Source organism: Carica papaya, chromosome 3 (genome assembly GCF_054855325.1).
Source record: "Carica papaya isolate Zhongbai chromosome 3, ASM5485532v1, whole genome shotgun sequence".
NCBI lineage: Eukaryota > Viridiplantae > Streptophyta > Magnoliopsida > Brassicales > Caricaceae > Carica > Carica papaya.
In genome coordinates, this window is record NC_142311.1 from 5,713,383 (window position 1) to 5,732,621 (window position 19,239).

The 19,239-nt window shown below is 35.6% G+C and overlaps 3 protein-coding genes across 3 annotated transcripts; 1 reads left to right on the plus strand and 2 right to left on the minus strand.

Annotated features, from left to right (window-relative positions):
• Positions 1-1,054: 1,054 nt before the first annotated feature.
• Positions 1,055-7,674, plus strand: PHO1 (phosphate 1). The gene is made up of 15 exons (XM_088215260.1): positions 1,055-1,385; positions 1,947-2,033; positions 2,130-2,349; positions 2,992-3,337; positions 3,664-3,712; positions 4,076-4,147; positions 4,357-4,486; positions 5,190-5,310; positions 5,488-5,737; positions 5,850-5,954; positions 6,062-6,106; positions 6,193-6,345; positions 6,508-6,786; positions 6,886-7,022; positions 7,107-7,674. Exons 1-15 carry the CDS (start codon positions 1,137-1,139, stop codon positions 7,195-7,197), a joined length of 2,334 nt encoding a protein of 777 aa, XP_088071386.1. The 5' UTR covers positions 1,055-1,136; the 3' UTR covers positions 7,198-7,674.
• Positions 7,675-8,757: 1,083 nt separating this feature from the next.
• Positions 8,758-12,749, minus strand: FAO3 (fatty alcohol oxidase 3). The gene is made up of 3 exons (XM_022043844.2): positions 12,577-12,749; positions 12,121-12,393; positions 8,758-10,821 (listed from the first exon to the last, which is right to left on the minus strand). The coding sequence occupies exons 1-3, from the start codon at positions 12,745-12,747 to the stop codon at positions 9,070-9,072; spliced, it is 2,196 nt and encodes a 731-aa protein (XP_021899536.2). The 5' UTR covers positions 12,748-12,749; the 3' UTR covers positions 8,758-9,069.
• Positions 12,750-15,211: 2,462 nt separating this feature from the next.
• Positions 15,212-19,222, minus strand: LOC110815930 (Transducin/WD40 repeat-like superfamily protein). The gene is made up of 3 exons (XM_022043908.2): positions 17,400-19,222; positions 16,152-16,768; positions 15,212-15,917 (listed from the first exon to the last, which is right to left on the minus strand). Exons 1-3 carry the CDS (start codon positions 19,080-19,082, stop codon positions 15,386-15,388), a joined length of 2,832 nt encoding a protein of 943 aa, XP_021899600.2. The 5' UTR covers positions 19,083-19,222; the 3' UTR covers positions 15,212-15,385.
• Between the last annotated feature and the right edge of the window lie 17 nt (positions 19,223-19,239).

The window sequence follows — 19,239 nt, forward strand, 5'->3', positions numbered from 1 at the left end:
AAATATAAATTTGAAAATTAGTTCATAAAAATCATAATAATTAAGCTAATTAATTTGGTTTAAGAAAAGAATGATATTGTTATACACAGATGAATGATAATTAATTAAATTATGGTTTTGCAAATATTAAATAATATTTGAGTTAATTCATTGAAACTAGTCCATTTAATTACCACAAATGCATTTTCCCCCCTTGTTTTTCTTAATTATTATCTTTCATTAGTGATTCAAATTTCACCACACACTTTTAAAAAAAAAAAAAAAGTAGTTCACATTATTGGGAACTACTTTTCCATAGAAAAAAATAACACAGGTCGTAATAATTAGTAAGTAGAAATAATAAATATGTGTGTATGCAATTAGAGTTATTTATATATATGGTATGTACGTACGTATGTAACACGACATGGTCACTGTGTGAGGTCCCTAACCTAGTCGTTTTGCAGTTCAAGAATTTTAGTGGGTGGGTCTTGTGTAAATGCTCACAATTCTCACACCCTTCTTATTTTTTGGGGGAAACGTAATTTGCTTTTTGTTTTTATTTTGCCTTCCAATATTACATTTAATTTTTAGTAAATATCATATATATAAATATATATAGTTATATATGTGATTAGAGTTTTAGTTAATACGTATCATTTTATGGGAGCTTATAATTTAAATTACATGTAATTATTACCAAAATTTTATATATTTATGTATGTGTGTGTTTATCCAAATATATATATATATATATATATATATGTGTGTGAGTCAATATCCTTTGAATTACCAAAATTTCCAGATTTTAAGAAAAAAACAAGAACTCCCTTACCCTTGGTAATTAAACTGATTATATATGTCCCAGACCATGTTTGTAATTGTAATTGTAATTGTAATTGTCATTGTGTTATGTATGTATATATATATATTTATTTTTTTAAAAAAAATAAATAAATAAATAAATAAAAGTTATATATAGAATAAATTATTAATTTTTAATTGTGATACTTCCTTTAATGTCTGAAAATAAGAGGAGCCAACGACATTTTTCTCATTTAAACTTCTACACGTCTCTCTTTCTCCCTCACTAATCACTATATATACATATACTCACTCCTCATTTCATACCTCCTCCCTCTCATTTCCCCGTTACAATGGTGAAGTTCTCCAAGGAGCTTGAAGCTCAGCTAATCCCTGAATGGAAGGAAGCTTTCGTCAACTATTGGCAGCTCAAAAAGCACATTAAGAAGATTAAACTCTCACAACAACCAAAATTATCACCTCTTCATCAAGACTTTTCCCATGATTTCGGCCGCTCCATTCTCGACCCTGCCCGATTTGTCGCCCGCAAAATCTGCCACCACTTGTTCAACTCCCGTCACAGCCCCCCCGAGATCATTCAGGTAACTCACTTCTTATTCTGGGTTTTTGCTTCTGAAATTTTTTCAAAGTAAAAAGAAAATCTGGATGGTGTAATTTTTGGTTTACAGAGAGAATACGGGTTTGAGTTTAAATTTTCTAATGTGTGAGTTTGATCGGTCCCACCCAAGATCTCATTCATGAATTAATGAAAGTTCTGGTACCTACCTTCCCCCTCCCCTGCACTCTCAAGTCGGTCAATCACCCTAAATGATGTTGTCATCTATGTGACTATATTTCTGGTTCCTTTGAATTTTTGTTGGGTTCTTATATTTGTTTGGTATTTGTCACTAGAATATTTTGGTGTATATAATTTGGTAATTGTATTTGAAATTATTTAAAAATGGGGATGATGACGATTCTGTCACGAAAGTAATAAAGAGAAACGGATGTGAATGCTCATATCACGAAACCATCGTGACTAGCATAACAGATCAATAAAAACACCATACCCAATTCACAACCAACTCAGGTGAAAAAGATAATGACAAGGAAACACCAGAAGAAGAAAATTTTATCAACTGCTTTTTTGTGTTGGATTACAGGTGAGAAGGAAGAGTGGTGGAGAAGGGGGTCTCGGGGAGGAGGTTTACCAAACAGACCTTGTTCAATTGTTCTCCGAAGAAGACGAGGTATATCATATAGTTTCTCCAGAAGTAATTGTATATATGTGTGTGTGTGTGTGTGTGTATGATGAGGATGATGGTGATGGTGATTATGACGAACAGGTAAAGGTGTTTTTCGAGAGATTAGACGAAGAATTGAATAAAGTGAACCAGTTTTACAAGACTAAAGAGAGTGAGTTTTTGGAGAGAGGAGAGGTTTTGAATAAGCAGCTACAAATACTCAAAGACCTTAAGCACATTCTTAGCGAACGTCGCTGCAAATCTTCTTCCGGGATTCTTCCTCGTTCTTGGCCTTCTCCTGCTACCAACTCTGATTTCTCTGGTACTCATCATTTCTCATCATCATTCATTAATAACGTGGTGGGATTTCACTGCTTCTATTTACAATTCAATTTGCAGATTCTGTCTTTATTTATTTCTCTTGTCTGCTGCCCTGCTTTGCCAATATTATATGCAGTTTAGTCACACTCACCTCATATATTTTTCCCAATAAACAAACACCTCCCTGAATCTTCCAAAAACTTTTCGTTTTAATTTTCTTTTTCTCCTTCCAGATATAAAATCTAATGAAAAATATTTATGGAGGGTATTCATTCGTTTATGGATACTTATTAGTTATGGTCACTATATGAATCCCATTTACTATATACATATATGTTTAAGGATTTAACAGGATATAATTCATATGCAAGATGATTTTTGCATTCAAATGAAATCAAATATATATGTATATATAAATTGATGGAATGAATTGTTATACTTGGAGCAGATGTAGAAAAATGAAAGCTGCATTTTTATTCAGCAAACCAGTGCTTTCTTATAGGGAATTACATGTACTTTGACTCAACTCTTTATCTCTTATCCAATAAGAGAATCATCTCCCTAAAGAATATGACAACTCAAAAACAGAACACAAACAAAAATATTTAATCAGCAAAAAATATCTAACATGAATAATACGCAGAGAGTCCAAGAGAAGCGATTGAAAGTCCGGGTAATGAAGCGTCAGAAACAGAGGAAGTAATAGCAGCTCTGGAAAGAAATGGCGTCAACTTCATAAACTCAGCAACGAGGAACAAGACGAAGAAGGGGAAACCAAAAATGGCGTTGAGAATCGACATACCGGCCACCACCCCAATGCGGACAATAACGGCGGTTACGTCGGTGCTTTGGGAAGATCTGGTCAACAACCCAAAAGCCGATGGGCCCGGAGACTTAATCAACCGAAAGAAAATTCAGTGCGCCCAGAAAATGATCAGGGGTGCTTTTGTTGAGCTCTACAGAGGTCTTGGACTCTTAAAGACTTACAGGTAATTTATTTTTATTTTTATTTTTTTCAATTTATTATAATTTCTGCATATACTACTATGTATGAACACGTAAAAGGCAAAGAATATATTGTGACAATTAATGCAGGTGATGTGTTTTTGTCTTTTTCTGAAAACGGCCTGAGACTAAATTCCTCAGGACCCTGGGGTTTGGTGGGGAACCGCCTTGGGCGGTGACCCCGCCGCCCGTTAATTACTCTCATGCCACCCGTTGACCCTATGGTGTTGTATGTTGTCTTTATTTTTCATCTGCTCACTGCATTTAATAAATTACCTAATTCTAAATATGGTAATTTTTTTTGTCACAGCTCACTCAACATGATTGCTTTTACAAAAATCCTCAAGAAATTCGACAAGGTAATTTTTGTGCATAAGGATATAAATGAAATTGGAGAAGACATAAAATCAAAAGTTTCTTTTTTGGTTCCTCTGCTGTACTTTTGGTAAATATAAGGTGTAACTAATCAATCCATGTAAGCTTTGACAGTTTAATCTTGAATTGATATTTAAATATATATATATATATATAGAGAGAGAGAGAGAGAGAGACAGAGAGTAATAGTCTGAATCTTTCTATAATGCTATAGAAATTTTAAAATCAATATCAAACTTCAACCATAAATTTATGTTTGCCATTTTCTGAAATTAATGAAAGGTAATAATTCCACCAGTTAGATCAATTGTTTCTCAGGCAATTACTTACCATGTGATGCCAAACAGGTATCTAATCAACAGGCATCATCAAGTTATCTTAAAGCAGTGAAGAGATCCCATTTCATTAGTTCTGACAAGGTAACAATTTATACATACATACATACATATATATATATATATAGAGCGAGAGAGAGAGAGAGTTCATTTTGTTGTCTCCCACACAAGTTTTTACCATAAATCTAGTTAACTGGCATGTTTTTTATGTAGTAGCTGAGCCAAAAACTTGGAAATGGTTTATGATGGTGATATAGTTAGTAACTATATGTAGTAATGTTTGATTAATTAAGGTCGTTAGACTTATGGACGAAGTGGAGTCCATATTTACAAAGAACTTCGCCAACAATGACAGGAAAAAGGCAATGAAGTTTTTGAGACCTCAGCAGCAGAAAGATTCTCATGTCGTCACCTTTTTTGTTGGTAATTCTCTCCCTACAAAATTCTTCTTCATTAACTAATTCTACCAACATGCAGTCAATAATTACTTTGAAAGTTGTAAACTACAGTTCCTCAATACTTAGATACATACATACATACACACACACACACACACACACACACACACATGTAACGTGTACGTAAATGCATGCGGAGTCAAAAGATATCAACTTTAAACAAAAGCTGTTCTACATGTATCATTTTTATAATAAATAAACATTATCATAAAGAAGAAAAAAAGAAGTATGTATATTTGCTCAACAAAAACGTGCAAATGTATATAAAGGGGTTGTATATTTGCAAATATATTTATGATGTGTCGTGCATTCATCTATTTGTGACATTAATTATTTTCTAATTAAATTATTAATATTTTGATTTTTTTTATATATAAAATTATGTGTATATCAATAGATTTATTGTTAATTATGTTGTTATTAATATATAATATATCACCTAAATATTAAAATCCATGAATTTCTTAAAAGAAAAAACTTGTATCAATGGAGATCTCCATGCAAGTGGAAACATTGCTGGATGCCATTTCAATTTTTGACAAAGAAAATTATATATGTATATGTGTATGTGTGTGTGTGTGTATATATATATATATATATATATATATATATATATGGCCCCCACCAACATTTGTTAATTGAGTTTTCCCTTTTCTTTATGGTTTCAGGTTTGTTCACTGGATGTTTCGTATCCCTATTCAGTGTGTACGTAATATTGGCTCACCTTTCCGGCATTTTTTCCCCTGGCACGCAACTGGATTACATGGAAACAGTCTACCCTGTTTTCAGGTCTCTTCATTATCAATAAATTCTATCTTTTACTTCTTGGTTTAAATCGGTATATGTATTTCCACGTGTTTTGATTAGGAGATTGTTTTAATGATTGGTAATGACGTAATATATGAATTTTTTGGTAAAAAAAAATCTTAGCTAACAAGTGATGAAATTGGTGATTATAATCTGCAGTGTGTTTGCACTATTGAGTTTGCACTTGTTTATGTATGGGTGCAACCTGTTCATGTGGAAGAGTACCAGGATCAATTACAACTTCATATTTGAATTTCAACCAAACACAGCACTAAGATACAGAGATGCCTTTCTAATTTGTACCACTTTCATGACTGCCGTTGTTGGTGCAATGGTCATTCACCTTATATTACGTGCCAGTGGCTTTTCTCCCAGCCATGTTGACACCATTCCTGGAATTCTCCTCCTGGTACATCAATTGTTACATCTACTAATCCTTTACCATAAATTTTCCAATTTTAGATGTTCTTTTCAATTGTATCTCTCCACTAACTATAATTGTATCCAATCCCATTTCCCAGATCTTCACTTGTATGCTTATTTGTCCATTTGACATCTTCTATCGCCCTACGCGCTACTGTTTTATCCGCATATTGCGTAACATAGTCTGCTCTCCATTTTACAAGGTACATTTCCCTTTCGCATATCATATGAGATTTCGCATGATGTGTTCAGTTTTCTTGTAAATGGAAATAAAAGCATTTCTTGTGGGCTTGATTTGTTTTGGTACCAGGTTTTGATGGTAGACTTTTTCATGGCTGACCAACTTACTAGCCAGGTAATTACGTTAATCACACTTAGCCTGTATGTCAATTCTGTCCAGTCTTATATATAGCATGTATGACCTTTGGTGTTCTAACACAGATTCCATTGTTGAGACACCTTGAATCCACCACCTGTTACTTTGTAGCTGGAAGTTTCAAGACACACCACTATGACACCTGCAAAAATGGAAGGCTATACAGGGAACTAGCTTATGTTATCTCATTTCTGCCCTACTACTGGCGGGCGATGCAGGTACCTACACTTAAACATGATTGTATTCAAATTTAAACTGAAAAATCGGTTAAACTAGATCAGACATTATTTTCGGTTTATTCTATATCAATAGAAAAAAAATTTATTCATTTCTGGAAAAGTTGAACTAACTTATTGTTTATTGGCGTAATGATAATCAAGTGTGCAAGGAGATGGTTCGACGAATGTGACGTGAACCATTTGGCTAACATGGGTAAGTATGTATCGGCAATGGTGGCAGCTGGTGCAAGGATAACATATGCTAGGCAGAGCAACCACTTGTGGTTTGGAATTGTGCTGTTGACGTCTGCTGTGGCAACAATTTATCAGTTATACTGGGATTTTGTCAAGGACTGGGGATTTCTCAACCCCAAGTCTAAAAATCCATGGCTTAGAGATGATCTTATCCTCAAGAACAAGACCATCTATTACTTCTCCATTGTAAGCCCTTCATTATCTATCACCTTCACCTCATCATTTTAATATTTAACAACCGAAGTAAGATTTTTATACAAATCTATATGCTATATTGCATTGCAGGGCTTGAATGTAGTCCTCAGAGTTGCTTGGGTGGAGACAGTGATGCGATTTAGAATCAACCCTGTACAAACCCGGTTACTGGACTTCTTCTTGGCTTCATTGGAGGTGATCAGACGAGGACATTGGAATTTCTACAGGTACTTTTCTCTTCCTCTGGAAAGTAAACTGAAAAACAAAATCAGCAATCAGTTATTGATGATCATGACAAATTAATTAAACAGGTTGGAAAACGAACATCTAAACAATGCTGGGAAATTCCGGGCAGTAAAAGCAGTTCCTTTGCCCTTCCGGGAAACAGATTCTGATTGGTGAGATTAAAGAATCTGTTTTCAAAGATGAATATGTATAGAAGCTCCTGAAAAGAAAAGCTGATATATCAATGGAGGCCATGCGCTTCTTCTTCTTCTTCCAATTGCTGTGATGACCAAATACAGCTCAAAGAATCCATATTTTATTATGGCAATGTGGATGTGAAGCTTCATATCACAATGTTCTTTGCAGGTCCAACTCTATAAATCTCAAATGTGTAAATCTGCAAATTAATTAATCATGTAAGATCATTGTCATCAAAATGGCATTTCTCGACCCATGTAAATGTGGCCTTATCATCGATCTCTTTGATTTTGCCATCGTTGAAATCATTGTAATCTCCTTTAACGGGCTTATTATAATTTAATAAGCTTTTTTTATGATGGACTTTCACATAATGTGTTCGGAAGCTTGATACGAGTAATATTCTAATAAAAACAACATCTGAGTAGAGCTCACTCAAAAAATTTGATAATGTAATTATCATGCTTTTTGTTTCTAATTAGAGATTGTATGCTCATAAATGAAGATTAGTGGTAAATTATGGTGCTTATTAGATCTTAAAAAGGGCACTATATTCTTTTAACTTGTCTTGTCTTTTAGCAATTTACATGATTTATTCTTTTATCTTTTTCTTTATTAATTTAAGAAATAACTATTTATGTTTGGTAATTAAAATTTTAATCAAATATATGACTGATTAATTTAAAAAAAAAAAAATTAAATTTAAGTAAATTAAATCAAAATAATCTCGTAATAGATTTCTTCCAAGAACATTATAGAGCTTCTAAAAATTTAAGCACTAACCTTTTTTTTTTTCCTTCATTAATTTTTATTTTTCCTCTCTACAAAACCCGTTCCTGTCTTCTGTGTGTCCAAACATAATGAAAAAAAATCAGTAAGTCATTAGGGCAACTCTCTTGCCCCGTAGAGGAAGGTATTTGGGATTTGGAAGATTCACAGTTCAATTATCTCACCCCAGATCATGCTTTCATGAAATCGTGGGAATTTCTCTTAGGACGAAATCCATACGACAACTAAGGATGCTTTCTCCCCTTCAAATGAGGTAACAACTTTTCGACGAAGAAGATCATTGAATCTCCTCAAGGCGAGCTTCAACCATATTTTTTCTCTAGGTTTATTTGGTTCTAATTTGCCAAGTAATCATCAAGTATCGGCACCTTTTTTGTCATGCATTGTTTTTCTTTCTTTTCTGCGTTCTAATTTTGCTTTAATATTTATTCTGGTTCTTGAGTTTCTATAAACATCGTAGTTAGTCACTTCACAATAAGCATTTGTGTACATGGCGTAAATCACTTGACTGAAACAAATCTTTGTTGTTGAATTCATATTCTGGATTTTACCTTTTTTTTTTTAATTTTGAAACTTTAAATATGCAAAAATTTCGAAGATTGTATACACCCCCGAAGCATACTTGACACTCTATAGCTATCGCGGTAGCAAGATTATTCACTGAGTTCAATGTGGTCTAAGTATGTAAGAATGTGAGTTGTCAAAATATAAAGATCATAATACGTGCAAATTGTATGCAGCGAACCAAAATCAAAGAGAAATTTTAGAAAGGTTTTGCTTTCTTATTGACATTAATGGAGTATATATCTATTTGATTTATTTCCCAGGTAGAGGAGTTCTCAGGACTCTTTTCCATTCCCCACATTATTCTATTAGTTCTCTTCTGCTAATTTACTGGCTGTGGCTGCCACATGAGGCTTTCATGCTTACTTTAACCCGGTCTTGTTAGTGCTACTGTGGCTCAAACTCCATTATCATTTCCTTTTTCTTTTTCTTGTTTTCTCCTGCAGAATGAAAACATAGAACATATAAAACGTTAATATTATGGTTGTTTATGAATGATTAGTAAACCTTTTTTGTTTGTTGTATTCTTAAAAACTCTGCTATTCTGTTGGAAAGACAGTAAGCTGTCGCCTCAATGGTTATCATGGGATTAACTCCAACGGCACTTGGCAGAACACTAGCATCACAAACGAATAAGCCTTCTGCTTCCCAACTCTCCCCATTCTCATTAACTGCACCTTCTTTCTCGTTGATCCCCATTCTACAACTTCCCATCTGATGAGCAGAAGAATAGAGCACCCAGTTCTCTGCAAAGGATATTGCCCCGTCCACTGGAGAAACTGTCTCCAAAAATTCCTCTATTTCCTTCTCATTTAGCCCTTTACATTTGATTCTTTGCCCATCGCTTCGGTGGGTGCCCACTTCAACTGCTCCAGCTGCTATTAAAATCTGAATTGCCCGCCGCAATCCAGCCTTTAAATTTTCTTTGTCTTCTCTGCTGAGGTAATAGCTTATTCTTCCCTCCAACTTCACTTCTCCTGACCCCTGGTCCCTTACAATTGTAATCAAGTGAGACGTTCGTGAAAATTTTGTCATTCTGTTTTTCATATCAAGTCCAGATACCCATGGGCATAATGTGGCAAATGATGCAGGACCAAGTTGAGGAGTTTCTATGATGGCTTTTACATCAGAATCTCCTGATACTACCTTATGGACTGATGTGATTATTCCACCCTCGTAGGATTTTCCCTTGAACTCTGTATTTGGCTCCGGAAAGTATCCCCAAGCCATTAGAACAGGATGAAGATGAAGGTTTCGACCAATGTTTCGGTTCTTCAATCCACTGGAAAGCATTAAGGGAGGTGTCAAAAGTGCCCCACATGCTGAGATTGTTACTTTAGCTTCAAATTGCAGTTTCATCGTTATGGTTTCATTCAATGATTTTGCAATCACTCCCAGGCATTTCCTTTTCCTCTTACTGCCACTTTTGTTTTTCTCTAATATGAATCTCTCAGCTTTGCATCCGGTTAAGATCACTGCACCATGGTTTACAGCATCCACCAGCCATGTGCAATCAGTCCCTTTCTTGTCTCCTTGTTTACAACCATAGCCACAAGATCCACAGTAATGATCCTCTGAGGAATTACGTGGCACCTTTTCAACTTTGAGACCCAGATTTTCGCACCCTTTTCGAAGTACTTGATTTTGAAAGCTCTCCTGAACACAATTCTCGGTCACACCAAGTCTTTTACATACAATATCCATGGCAGAGAGATATTCCGTGGTGCCAAAGACCGGGATCTTATGGTTGTCAGCCCATTCCCGAAGCACAGACTTCGGTGTTTTGATGCATGCTGACCAGTTGACAGCTGAGCCACCACCCACTGTTGCTCCTGCTAAAATCATCATATTCCCATCTACAGTTGGAAGGACCCCTCCACATTCATAAAGTCGTTCTAACGAGGGTCCCTCATAGGGAGAATATTCTGCTGGAGTGAAATAGTCTCCTTTCTCGAGGACAACCACCTTTTGGCCTGAGCTTGCTAAAACAGCAGCTGCAACACCTCCACCACAACCAGAGCCTACAATGACAACATCACATTGGACTTTAATGTGCTCCTGTTTGGAATCTTGTGTCGCTTTGAGACCTTTCTGGATAAGAGATTGAACAAGAGTTTCATGAGTCTCATGTTTGGTCTCTATCATTCCCTTTTGAAGGAGTCTGTCTTTTGGAACTTGGGACAGATCCCCATCAGTTCCTAGCTGATACCCTATGGCTTTCCAGGCTGGGTTTTTAACTGTTCCATCGACCTGCAGTAAGAATTTGAAACTTGAGAATCATAAATATGATTGAAAGTATGTATAGTTCTGAGTATATTTCTAGCATAATGTATTATATATTTGGACTTCAAAGAAGGGATTAAGGGAAAAATAATCCTAACTCAGCTTCCTTAGGGCTAAGTTTATCATCCTTCAGTTGCAAATTAGGATCACAATTACTGGAAATTTGTAATTCATGATTTCTGAATGATCATGCCCTTGAATTTAGCATTTGAGAATTTGTCTTAGGAGTTCTTTTTTTGGTTCTATTGGAATCCCGCTAGCTCCTGTGATATCAATTACTCTGGTACTTAGAAATATTGGTTTCCCGTTTAGTGCGATGATATATGATTTTTCTTTCATTTAAAAGGCGGGTTATTCTATGAGGATAAAAGTTGTTTCCTACTTTTATAAAATCTAACCTAAAGTTATTTCTAAAGTCGAACCCAATCGAGGCCCCTTGTCTACAAGAGAGCATATGGGGCGTGTTTCTTTTGAAATATGAGTTGTATTTTGAGCCTATTCAGGAAATTTCTTAGCCAGTTCAAGGAGATGATGCATCTTCTGTGTTCCGCTGTTTATTTACGTAAGTAAATACATAAATGAATATTTATCTGGCACTTTCTGAAAGTTGCTTCAAAATGTTTGATATAGTGGATATTATCATTTTTATCATTCTACAATGGAGTAGTTGAAATAGTAAGCAAAAAAAAATAAAGATTGTACCAAAAGATGTTGGCTGAAAAAAAAAAGTTGGATATTTTGCTTTCAAAAGAAAGAGAAGAAAGTTTGAAATTCAAGTAACCAGTAATGAGAAAAAGGCTCCTCCTAGATAAATAAACCGTTAAAGAGATTGTGTTTAGCTGAGTTTGTTTGAACTGCATACGCTACCAGAGAACTTAAATCCTGTTAAAATGGAAGGAAATAATCATTTTGATATAGCCATAATTAGGAGTGTAGGAAACTTGTTGTTCAACTAAATTAGATTGTTAATATCTCAATTCTCAGCATTTGATGATTTAATATTGTTGTACCTATTTAGTGTTTACTCTCACCCCGATATAGCATTCAGAATAACATTTTGTTGTATGATAAATTTGAGTGTTGACTAATGATAGGAAACATGTGCAAGCACATGTATGCAGTTAATGTTATATTAAAAAAAATGTATGTGCAAGAAAAATTAGCTGCTTCCTGGAATAGCTGAAACTTGCAAAGGTGGAAATACAAAATGAAAAAGGAGAAAATCATATGCATTATATGTGAATGAGTAGGTAAAAGATTAAATACCCTGGAGAAGAAAATGTAGAGGCACATGACTTTGACGTAGATAAAGGCAATCCTGATTGGAGTAAAGAGGCAATGCTTGAACCATTTCTGCAGAACTTTCTCTCTATCCTCCAAACACAGACTGGAGAATTTGTTGATGTACGGAAAGTTCCAAGTAAAAGAAAGGGCGCCACAGAGGAGTAAGGTACCCAATCTTGTTGATAACATCAACAGTACAATCCTCACTATCAATTTTGCTTCTATCAATCCTCTCTTTGTTAGTAGCTCTGCAATCTGTAAATGTTCATAGGTATGATTTTAAGGCTAAATTGCAGACTCTGTAATCACTCTACTCTATATTGTACATGATCATCATAAACTACTGGGAAAATCGTAATGTCTTAGATGCATCATGTATTGGAAGTCATTTTCTAAATTTTTCTAGTAATTTAATAACTATAATTTATATATACGTACCTCATCTGGGATAGGAGGTTGAGAGCCAGAAGCCCTATAGAAGGATTGCAGAGTTTGGTCTTCCATGGAGGAAGAAGGTGGCAAAACTGCTTCGCATATGCTTGCCAAAGACTCCATCTCACCATGTGAGAACCCGTGACTGTATTTACCCTCTCCTCTCTCTTTTCCCATCTTTTCTTCTCTTTTAACTCCACAACCACTAATGTTTTTTTCTTTTTTTTAACTTATTCTCTCTCTCTCTCTCTCTCTCTATATATATATATACACACTAAATAAAACACAAGTGGGATGCCAAGTCTAAGAGATGGAAACCTCTATATATATAAGCAAATAATCTGTTCACATCAAGGGGAAAAAGAAAAATAGACCAAAAATATACACTACAAGATATCGTGTATCATGCAATATCCCATGCATTTAATCTTAAAAAATAGGCACCATATATGTATATGTATAGGTGTAGATATATATGTATATATACACTCAATGCATTTGCACCAAATGAGGTTTTGTGTCCCCCCCAAGCATTAAATAATAGACTACGATACGCGATTACAGACCACAATTACATTTCTGTCCACCTAAAACAAGTTGATTTCTTAACCGAAAACCACTACAGCCACATTTTAATGCTTCTTCTTCTTTTAAGCACGGGGGAATTTGACTTGGACCCATCAGACACAGCCATCTCAGCTGCCCAAATTGCTCTTCATATTACCGGGGAATTCCAGAATTTATTTATATGTTTCTATAGCATAATCTATTATATATATATATGTGTGTATATGTATATATGCACATACGGATAAGTATGAATAATAACAAGAGGTTAAAGAAGATAGCAAAGTAATCTGTTATAGGTAAACTAAAGGTGATTCCGGAATGATCTCGCGGTCTTAGTTTTCTTTTTGCCAAAATTTTGTGGGTTAGGTTTCAAATCTTCCATTTTCGTGTCCTTAATTTAGTGGCAATATATGTTAGTGTGTGCGTATATACATATACATGTGTATATATATAACTGCTCTCAACAATAATCTTCTTATACGTGTATGTGTGTGTATATATATATATATTTGTGGATTGCCCTTATATTACTTTAATTAAATTCTTGTCCATTTCCTATATCTTGGAATAGGATGAAAAAGAGTGTCACAATCAATGAATAACGCAAATGTAGTTATAATTGTCAATAGGGATGATGTTAATAGATGTTAATTAACTTCAAGTATTCCCCTCTTTGTTTCTCCATATCAATTAGATGTAGTTTTGCAGTTCGTATGTATCTGATTACTTGCCCAATAGGCCTTAAAAATTATTTATATATTTGAATATATAAATCATATATTGCAATAATTATATATTACTTATATGTCAATAATAACGTAATTAATAATATCACAATTTTTTTTAACAAAAATACACACACAAAATACTTACATAATACAATTTCAACTCATAATCTCATTAAAAAAAAAAATTATATATATATTTATATTTCAAATGAAATACAGTTGAACCCCACATTTATTTTTAGCCAACTACTCAAAATCATTTCTATAAGTGGAAATTTTCTTTTCTAGTGATTAATACGATACATATTGCTTCTCAATTAATTGCCGTCTTATTCACCATAAATCTAGATTTTTTGAAGTCTTTGCCGGATTGTGATTGATATATAATATGTTGCTTAATTAATTGCCATCTTATTCACCATAAAAATCTTGATTAACAATTTATATAAAAGAGTCAAATAATACATTTTTTATTTTAAGAGTTTATTCAAAGAGACAATTATCCAATAACATACCTATCAAAGGTATTACTTATATTGGTAGTAAACAACTTTTATATTGGTAGTATTACTTAAAAAATAATTTTATCTAAAAATTATACACCTCAAATCTTAAATTCAAACTTTTTATTAAGTTCAAAATTTACAATATTTTTTTTAGAATTTTTATAGCCTTCATGGTTTTGGTGAGAAGTAGGTGCGGTGCCACTCAAGTTAGGCATCTTCACTACAAAGAAGATTAAATTACACTTCCCCTGTTCACCCACCCTTCTTCTCCTGCTAACTACTACGCAAATTTTGAAGAGATGGAAGACTTTTGTGCATCTTGGACCCCCTACATTACTCGTCAACTCATCCCTCCTCTAACCTTCACACCCCAGCAGCTCTACAGTCACTTAATAACTCCTACTCACTAACTACTACCTGTACCTCGTATATTACTGGTTTTCTTCCCATATTCATAGCTGTTTTTACAGTTTAATTTTTTAAGTCAAACTACTTTTTCATTAGATGCTGGAATGTTTTTCAATGTCCATGCATATTTTCATATGATGTACGCAAAATAATGCGACTGTAAAGACTCAAAGATATACAAACCAAAAATCATATAATTGTTTCCAGTAAACCCAAAGAAAAATAATTTTGACAGAAAAAACAAGTGTTTTATCATCAGATCTGGCAAATCAAGCTTCCCAGTGAACCTGAGGAGATTAGTTACAGATGCAGGTATTGTCACTGCTGAACTGTGATCCTAAAGCCATCCCTTCTCCAAAGTTAAAGTTCTTTATGCCTTTCTTTCAGAAAGAGAACTAGCTGAGAATAAAATTATATTATATGCTAGTATACAAACCAAAAATGAGGAATTTCTAATTCAGTGCAAATCAACCTGGCTTCAACAAATAGCAAACTCACCTTGTAAACTTTAATAATGAGAAACAGATATAAATAACAAGAAGTTATTTAATACTTTCTTAGTCCTGATAAATTACAACAAACATTTTCGAGCATGTGTAAAACTTACAGTAAGTGCCTCCACTGAGCTGGGCGATCTCTTGATATGAGGAGAATCCGGGATCCTGAATAATCAAAAGAAGGAGAATACAGGTCGTCTGTGCCAATGATTTCTTTAACCTTCTGGAAACCGCCACATTCACTAGTGAAAGACTGTAATGAATCATCACTCAATGCATCAAACACAAATAGCCCAAGCCCACAGACAGCCATCACAAGATTTGAATTTCCCCACACTTGTGTTATAGCTGAGTGATGCAAGTGAGCATTGGATTCTGGCAAAGAGTAGGTGCTAACTAGCCTTTGTTTCCGCAGTGAAAATTGCTGCACCTGAGAACACAGCTGCTTTTTTCCTGCAGACCTCACGTTGGTGCAGCCAAGAAATATAGAATCCCCACGAGATGAAACAGAATGCACATTTACACCAAGTTTTGGTATTTTTGCACCAATGCCAGATGGGTGGCGAAAATCCAAAATATTAATGGAATCAGGGGTGCAAAAGACACCATCATTTCCTTCAGCTTCTGAGGAAGTTGCTCTGTATTTCAAACACAAACCACCTTATTATTTCACAAGATACAGTCAGAGCAAGCAGTAAGCAAAAGAGAAAAACTAGCACAGACTTGACAAGATGTTAAAATGGTAAAAATCTATATTATTTCACAAACATCATTAAAGAAATCATATGAAACCCTTCTCTCTTAAACATAGGCAAGGGGGATAAACATAAGAACATGAAATCATTAATGGAAGCCCCGATTGAAGGTCTAACCTCAAACGAACCCCTCCACCTAATTCTGCATCAGTGTTATTTACATGGAGAGCAGAGATTTTTCGACCTGAGGAAGAAATGGAAACTAATGCTTGAGCATGAAGGGAGCTCACATCCCATACAGAAATCGTTTCCACTTCAGCTATTACCACTTTTCCTCTGTTCCTCCACTGCAAAGGGCTTGAATAGTCCATTGTTAGTACAGGCTTCTGCAACTCCCAATTCATTATTTTCTCACCATCTCGGATGTCAAAAACTTTGACAGCCCTCTGGGAACTGGCAGTTGAGATGATAAGAGGTCCACATGGTTTATACCACCACTGCTGAGTTTCTGGCATCAAAGTACTAGTCAAAGTATTTCTTCCGTGCATAGTGTTATTGGGTAATGGGCCTAGCACAGTTCTTGAAGCTACTGTCCCTCCTTCCTCAATGTGGAAAGCACGCACATCTTTGGCATAGAAATCCCATGAACAAAATCCAGAATCTAATGTATTGCCAGCAGATGCAGCCACAACATATCTGCCCGAACAACCATCTGCACCTGGAGCACGGATTATCCAACAGTCCCTCCATATATTAGGTGAGATTCCCATAGGAGGGTTATATACTGCCTTCTCCTGAAGTAAGACGAAGCATAATTTGGTCAAAGTATGTCTATAAAAAATCGCATGCCTGATTGCATTGATACATAAAACAAGCTACTGGCGGTAATTCAAAGGAAATATTTTTTGCTTGGTCAGCTTAGTACATTTTCTCTTATAGAAATTAGTATCAACAAGTAAACCATACAGCGAAAATCAGGAACTAAAACAAACTAGAAGAAATAATTTTGCTTGATATGCTTACCACACTTTCTGTTGCAGTAAAGATACCAAGCAAACCACAAAATAGGAACAAAAACAAACTCGGTAAGCAATATGACATCAGCTAACAAATCCTTGAGTCTGGAATACATAACGAAGCCAGCAACATTGTAGAAAACTACTTTTTCTATTGGGAAGACAAGTACAAAGAAGAGTTAGGAATTGCAGAACCATAAAAGAAAGAATTCAACAATCTCATAAACAATATGAAGCCAATCCGTTGATTTTCTGGAAAGAAATAAAACATGCAATGTGGGGAGACATCTTAAGTGCAGTTAAATAAAGACAAAGCAATTACATTAAAAGAGCAGCTGGCCTCTCCAACATTATGATGCAAAATCAAAATCTTAAGTTCTAACTCTACAATGGCATAAGATTGAAATACCTCAAGATTAGCAATGTCATAAAAGGAACATGAGCCATCATCATGTGCTAGAAGAACTGCCTCTCCTTCCGACACAAACCATCCTCCTGTAGAAGTTTTGAAACCCATTTCATTTAGCTGGTAGACACAAGGATCATCAGTCTCTTCATCGATAATAATTTCTTGTCTGTTCTCCTGATCATCAAATTCATCAAGCCTTTCATCAGCTTTGAGAAGGAGATCAAGATCAGCATTTTCATTGAACTTGTTTGAAGAGTCTTGCTTCCCTGATATTGCATTGCCATCCATTTCCTGGACTTCACAATGGGCCATATGAACTTGATCTCTCCTAACTGTGATTTTGGCAGGCTCCTTATCAACAGAAGCCAAGAATTCCAAAGCTATGGGATTTTCCTCAACTGGACTCAATGGCTTCTCTTCCACATTTACTTCTCTGCTAGGTTCTGTTACATCAGGCAGTTCTAGACTTTGAGAGCCTCCTGAGGATGCCTTCAAGGATGTTCGACCCCGAAGCAACTTATGATGAGGAAAGAGTCTAGCTTCTAAATCTTCACTATTCAATCCATTAACAGAACTTTTCACACTCTCGGCTTGATTAACTTCACTCTTACCTGCAATTTTCACCTCCCTATTATCACTTACACTGCTAGTTGAAACGCCTAATTTGCTACCCGAATTACTAACAACATTACCCATAGCCTTCTCAATACCAGAAATCTTTTCCTGAATATCCGAAAGTATCATCTTGGATGCATCTGGATTATTCATATCCAACATCTCCTTAGTCTTCTTAATATCTGAAGCAATTCTCTTAACCTTTCCTTCAAGAAAAGCTAGCTTCTCATGAAGCTTGCTTTGGTACTTGTTACTCACCCAACTGCTTACACCATCTTCATTCACTCCGTTCTCTTTAGAAATCTCCAAAACCCTTGCATCCCCGTCCAGAGACGTTCTCCTTAAACCTAAGTTAACACCTTTCCTAACCTGTTCGATTTTATCGTCAGATTTCGAAACAGAAACAGGTTTCTCGTCACGTCCCTTATTAACATTAGCACTAGCGTCTAAGCTAGCAAAACCCGAACTGCCCTTTCCTTTAAAGCCCTTGTAAGCACTACGGTTCGCCAAATCTGCGCTCAAATTCAAGTTCTTTCCAGATTCCTGCCCTAGCCCCTCAGAAAACGTACTCGATTTAACCAAATTATCACTGGAATCACCATTCTCCTTAAAATTACTCGTGCCATTTTCATTCGTGCTCACAATCGAATTCCTAGTCCATTTACTTTCTTTACTCACACCCTTACCAGACCTATCGGCAGAAACCTTAGAACCCTTCTCTCTTCTCAAATCAGAAAAAACCCTAATGAACTGAGACGGGCTAGGGCTCCTACCTCTTGGAGCTGCTGACGTAGACCACCTAGCACGCGCCTCTCCGTCGCCTCCCAAGCCCACAGCTGCCTTCTCCACCCGAGGAACGGGCCGAATAACGGGCTTTTGAGCGGATCCAGAGGCCCTAAAACCGGACCTGGGGTTCTCCTTCCCAGACGACGATTTTTGAAGAGACTGAGTAGAGGTTTTGGTGGTTATGGAGATGGGGGAGAGGTTTTTTGCTGGTTTTTGTGCAGTGGTTCTGGGTCCGGTGCCGGCATTTGGGTCCCTGAGCCGGCGGGTCGACAGAGCTGACATGGAAGTTTAACAAATTAGTATAAAGATTCAGGAAGTCTAAATTTTGATTTTTGGAAGACGGAAGATGGAGGAATGGGTTTTTGCCTTTTGAAGGGGTAAGTGTGATTTGGAGCGGGAAATTGATGGGATTCGAGTTTTGAATTTAAGCGCAGAGAGC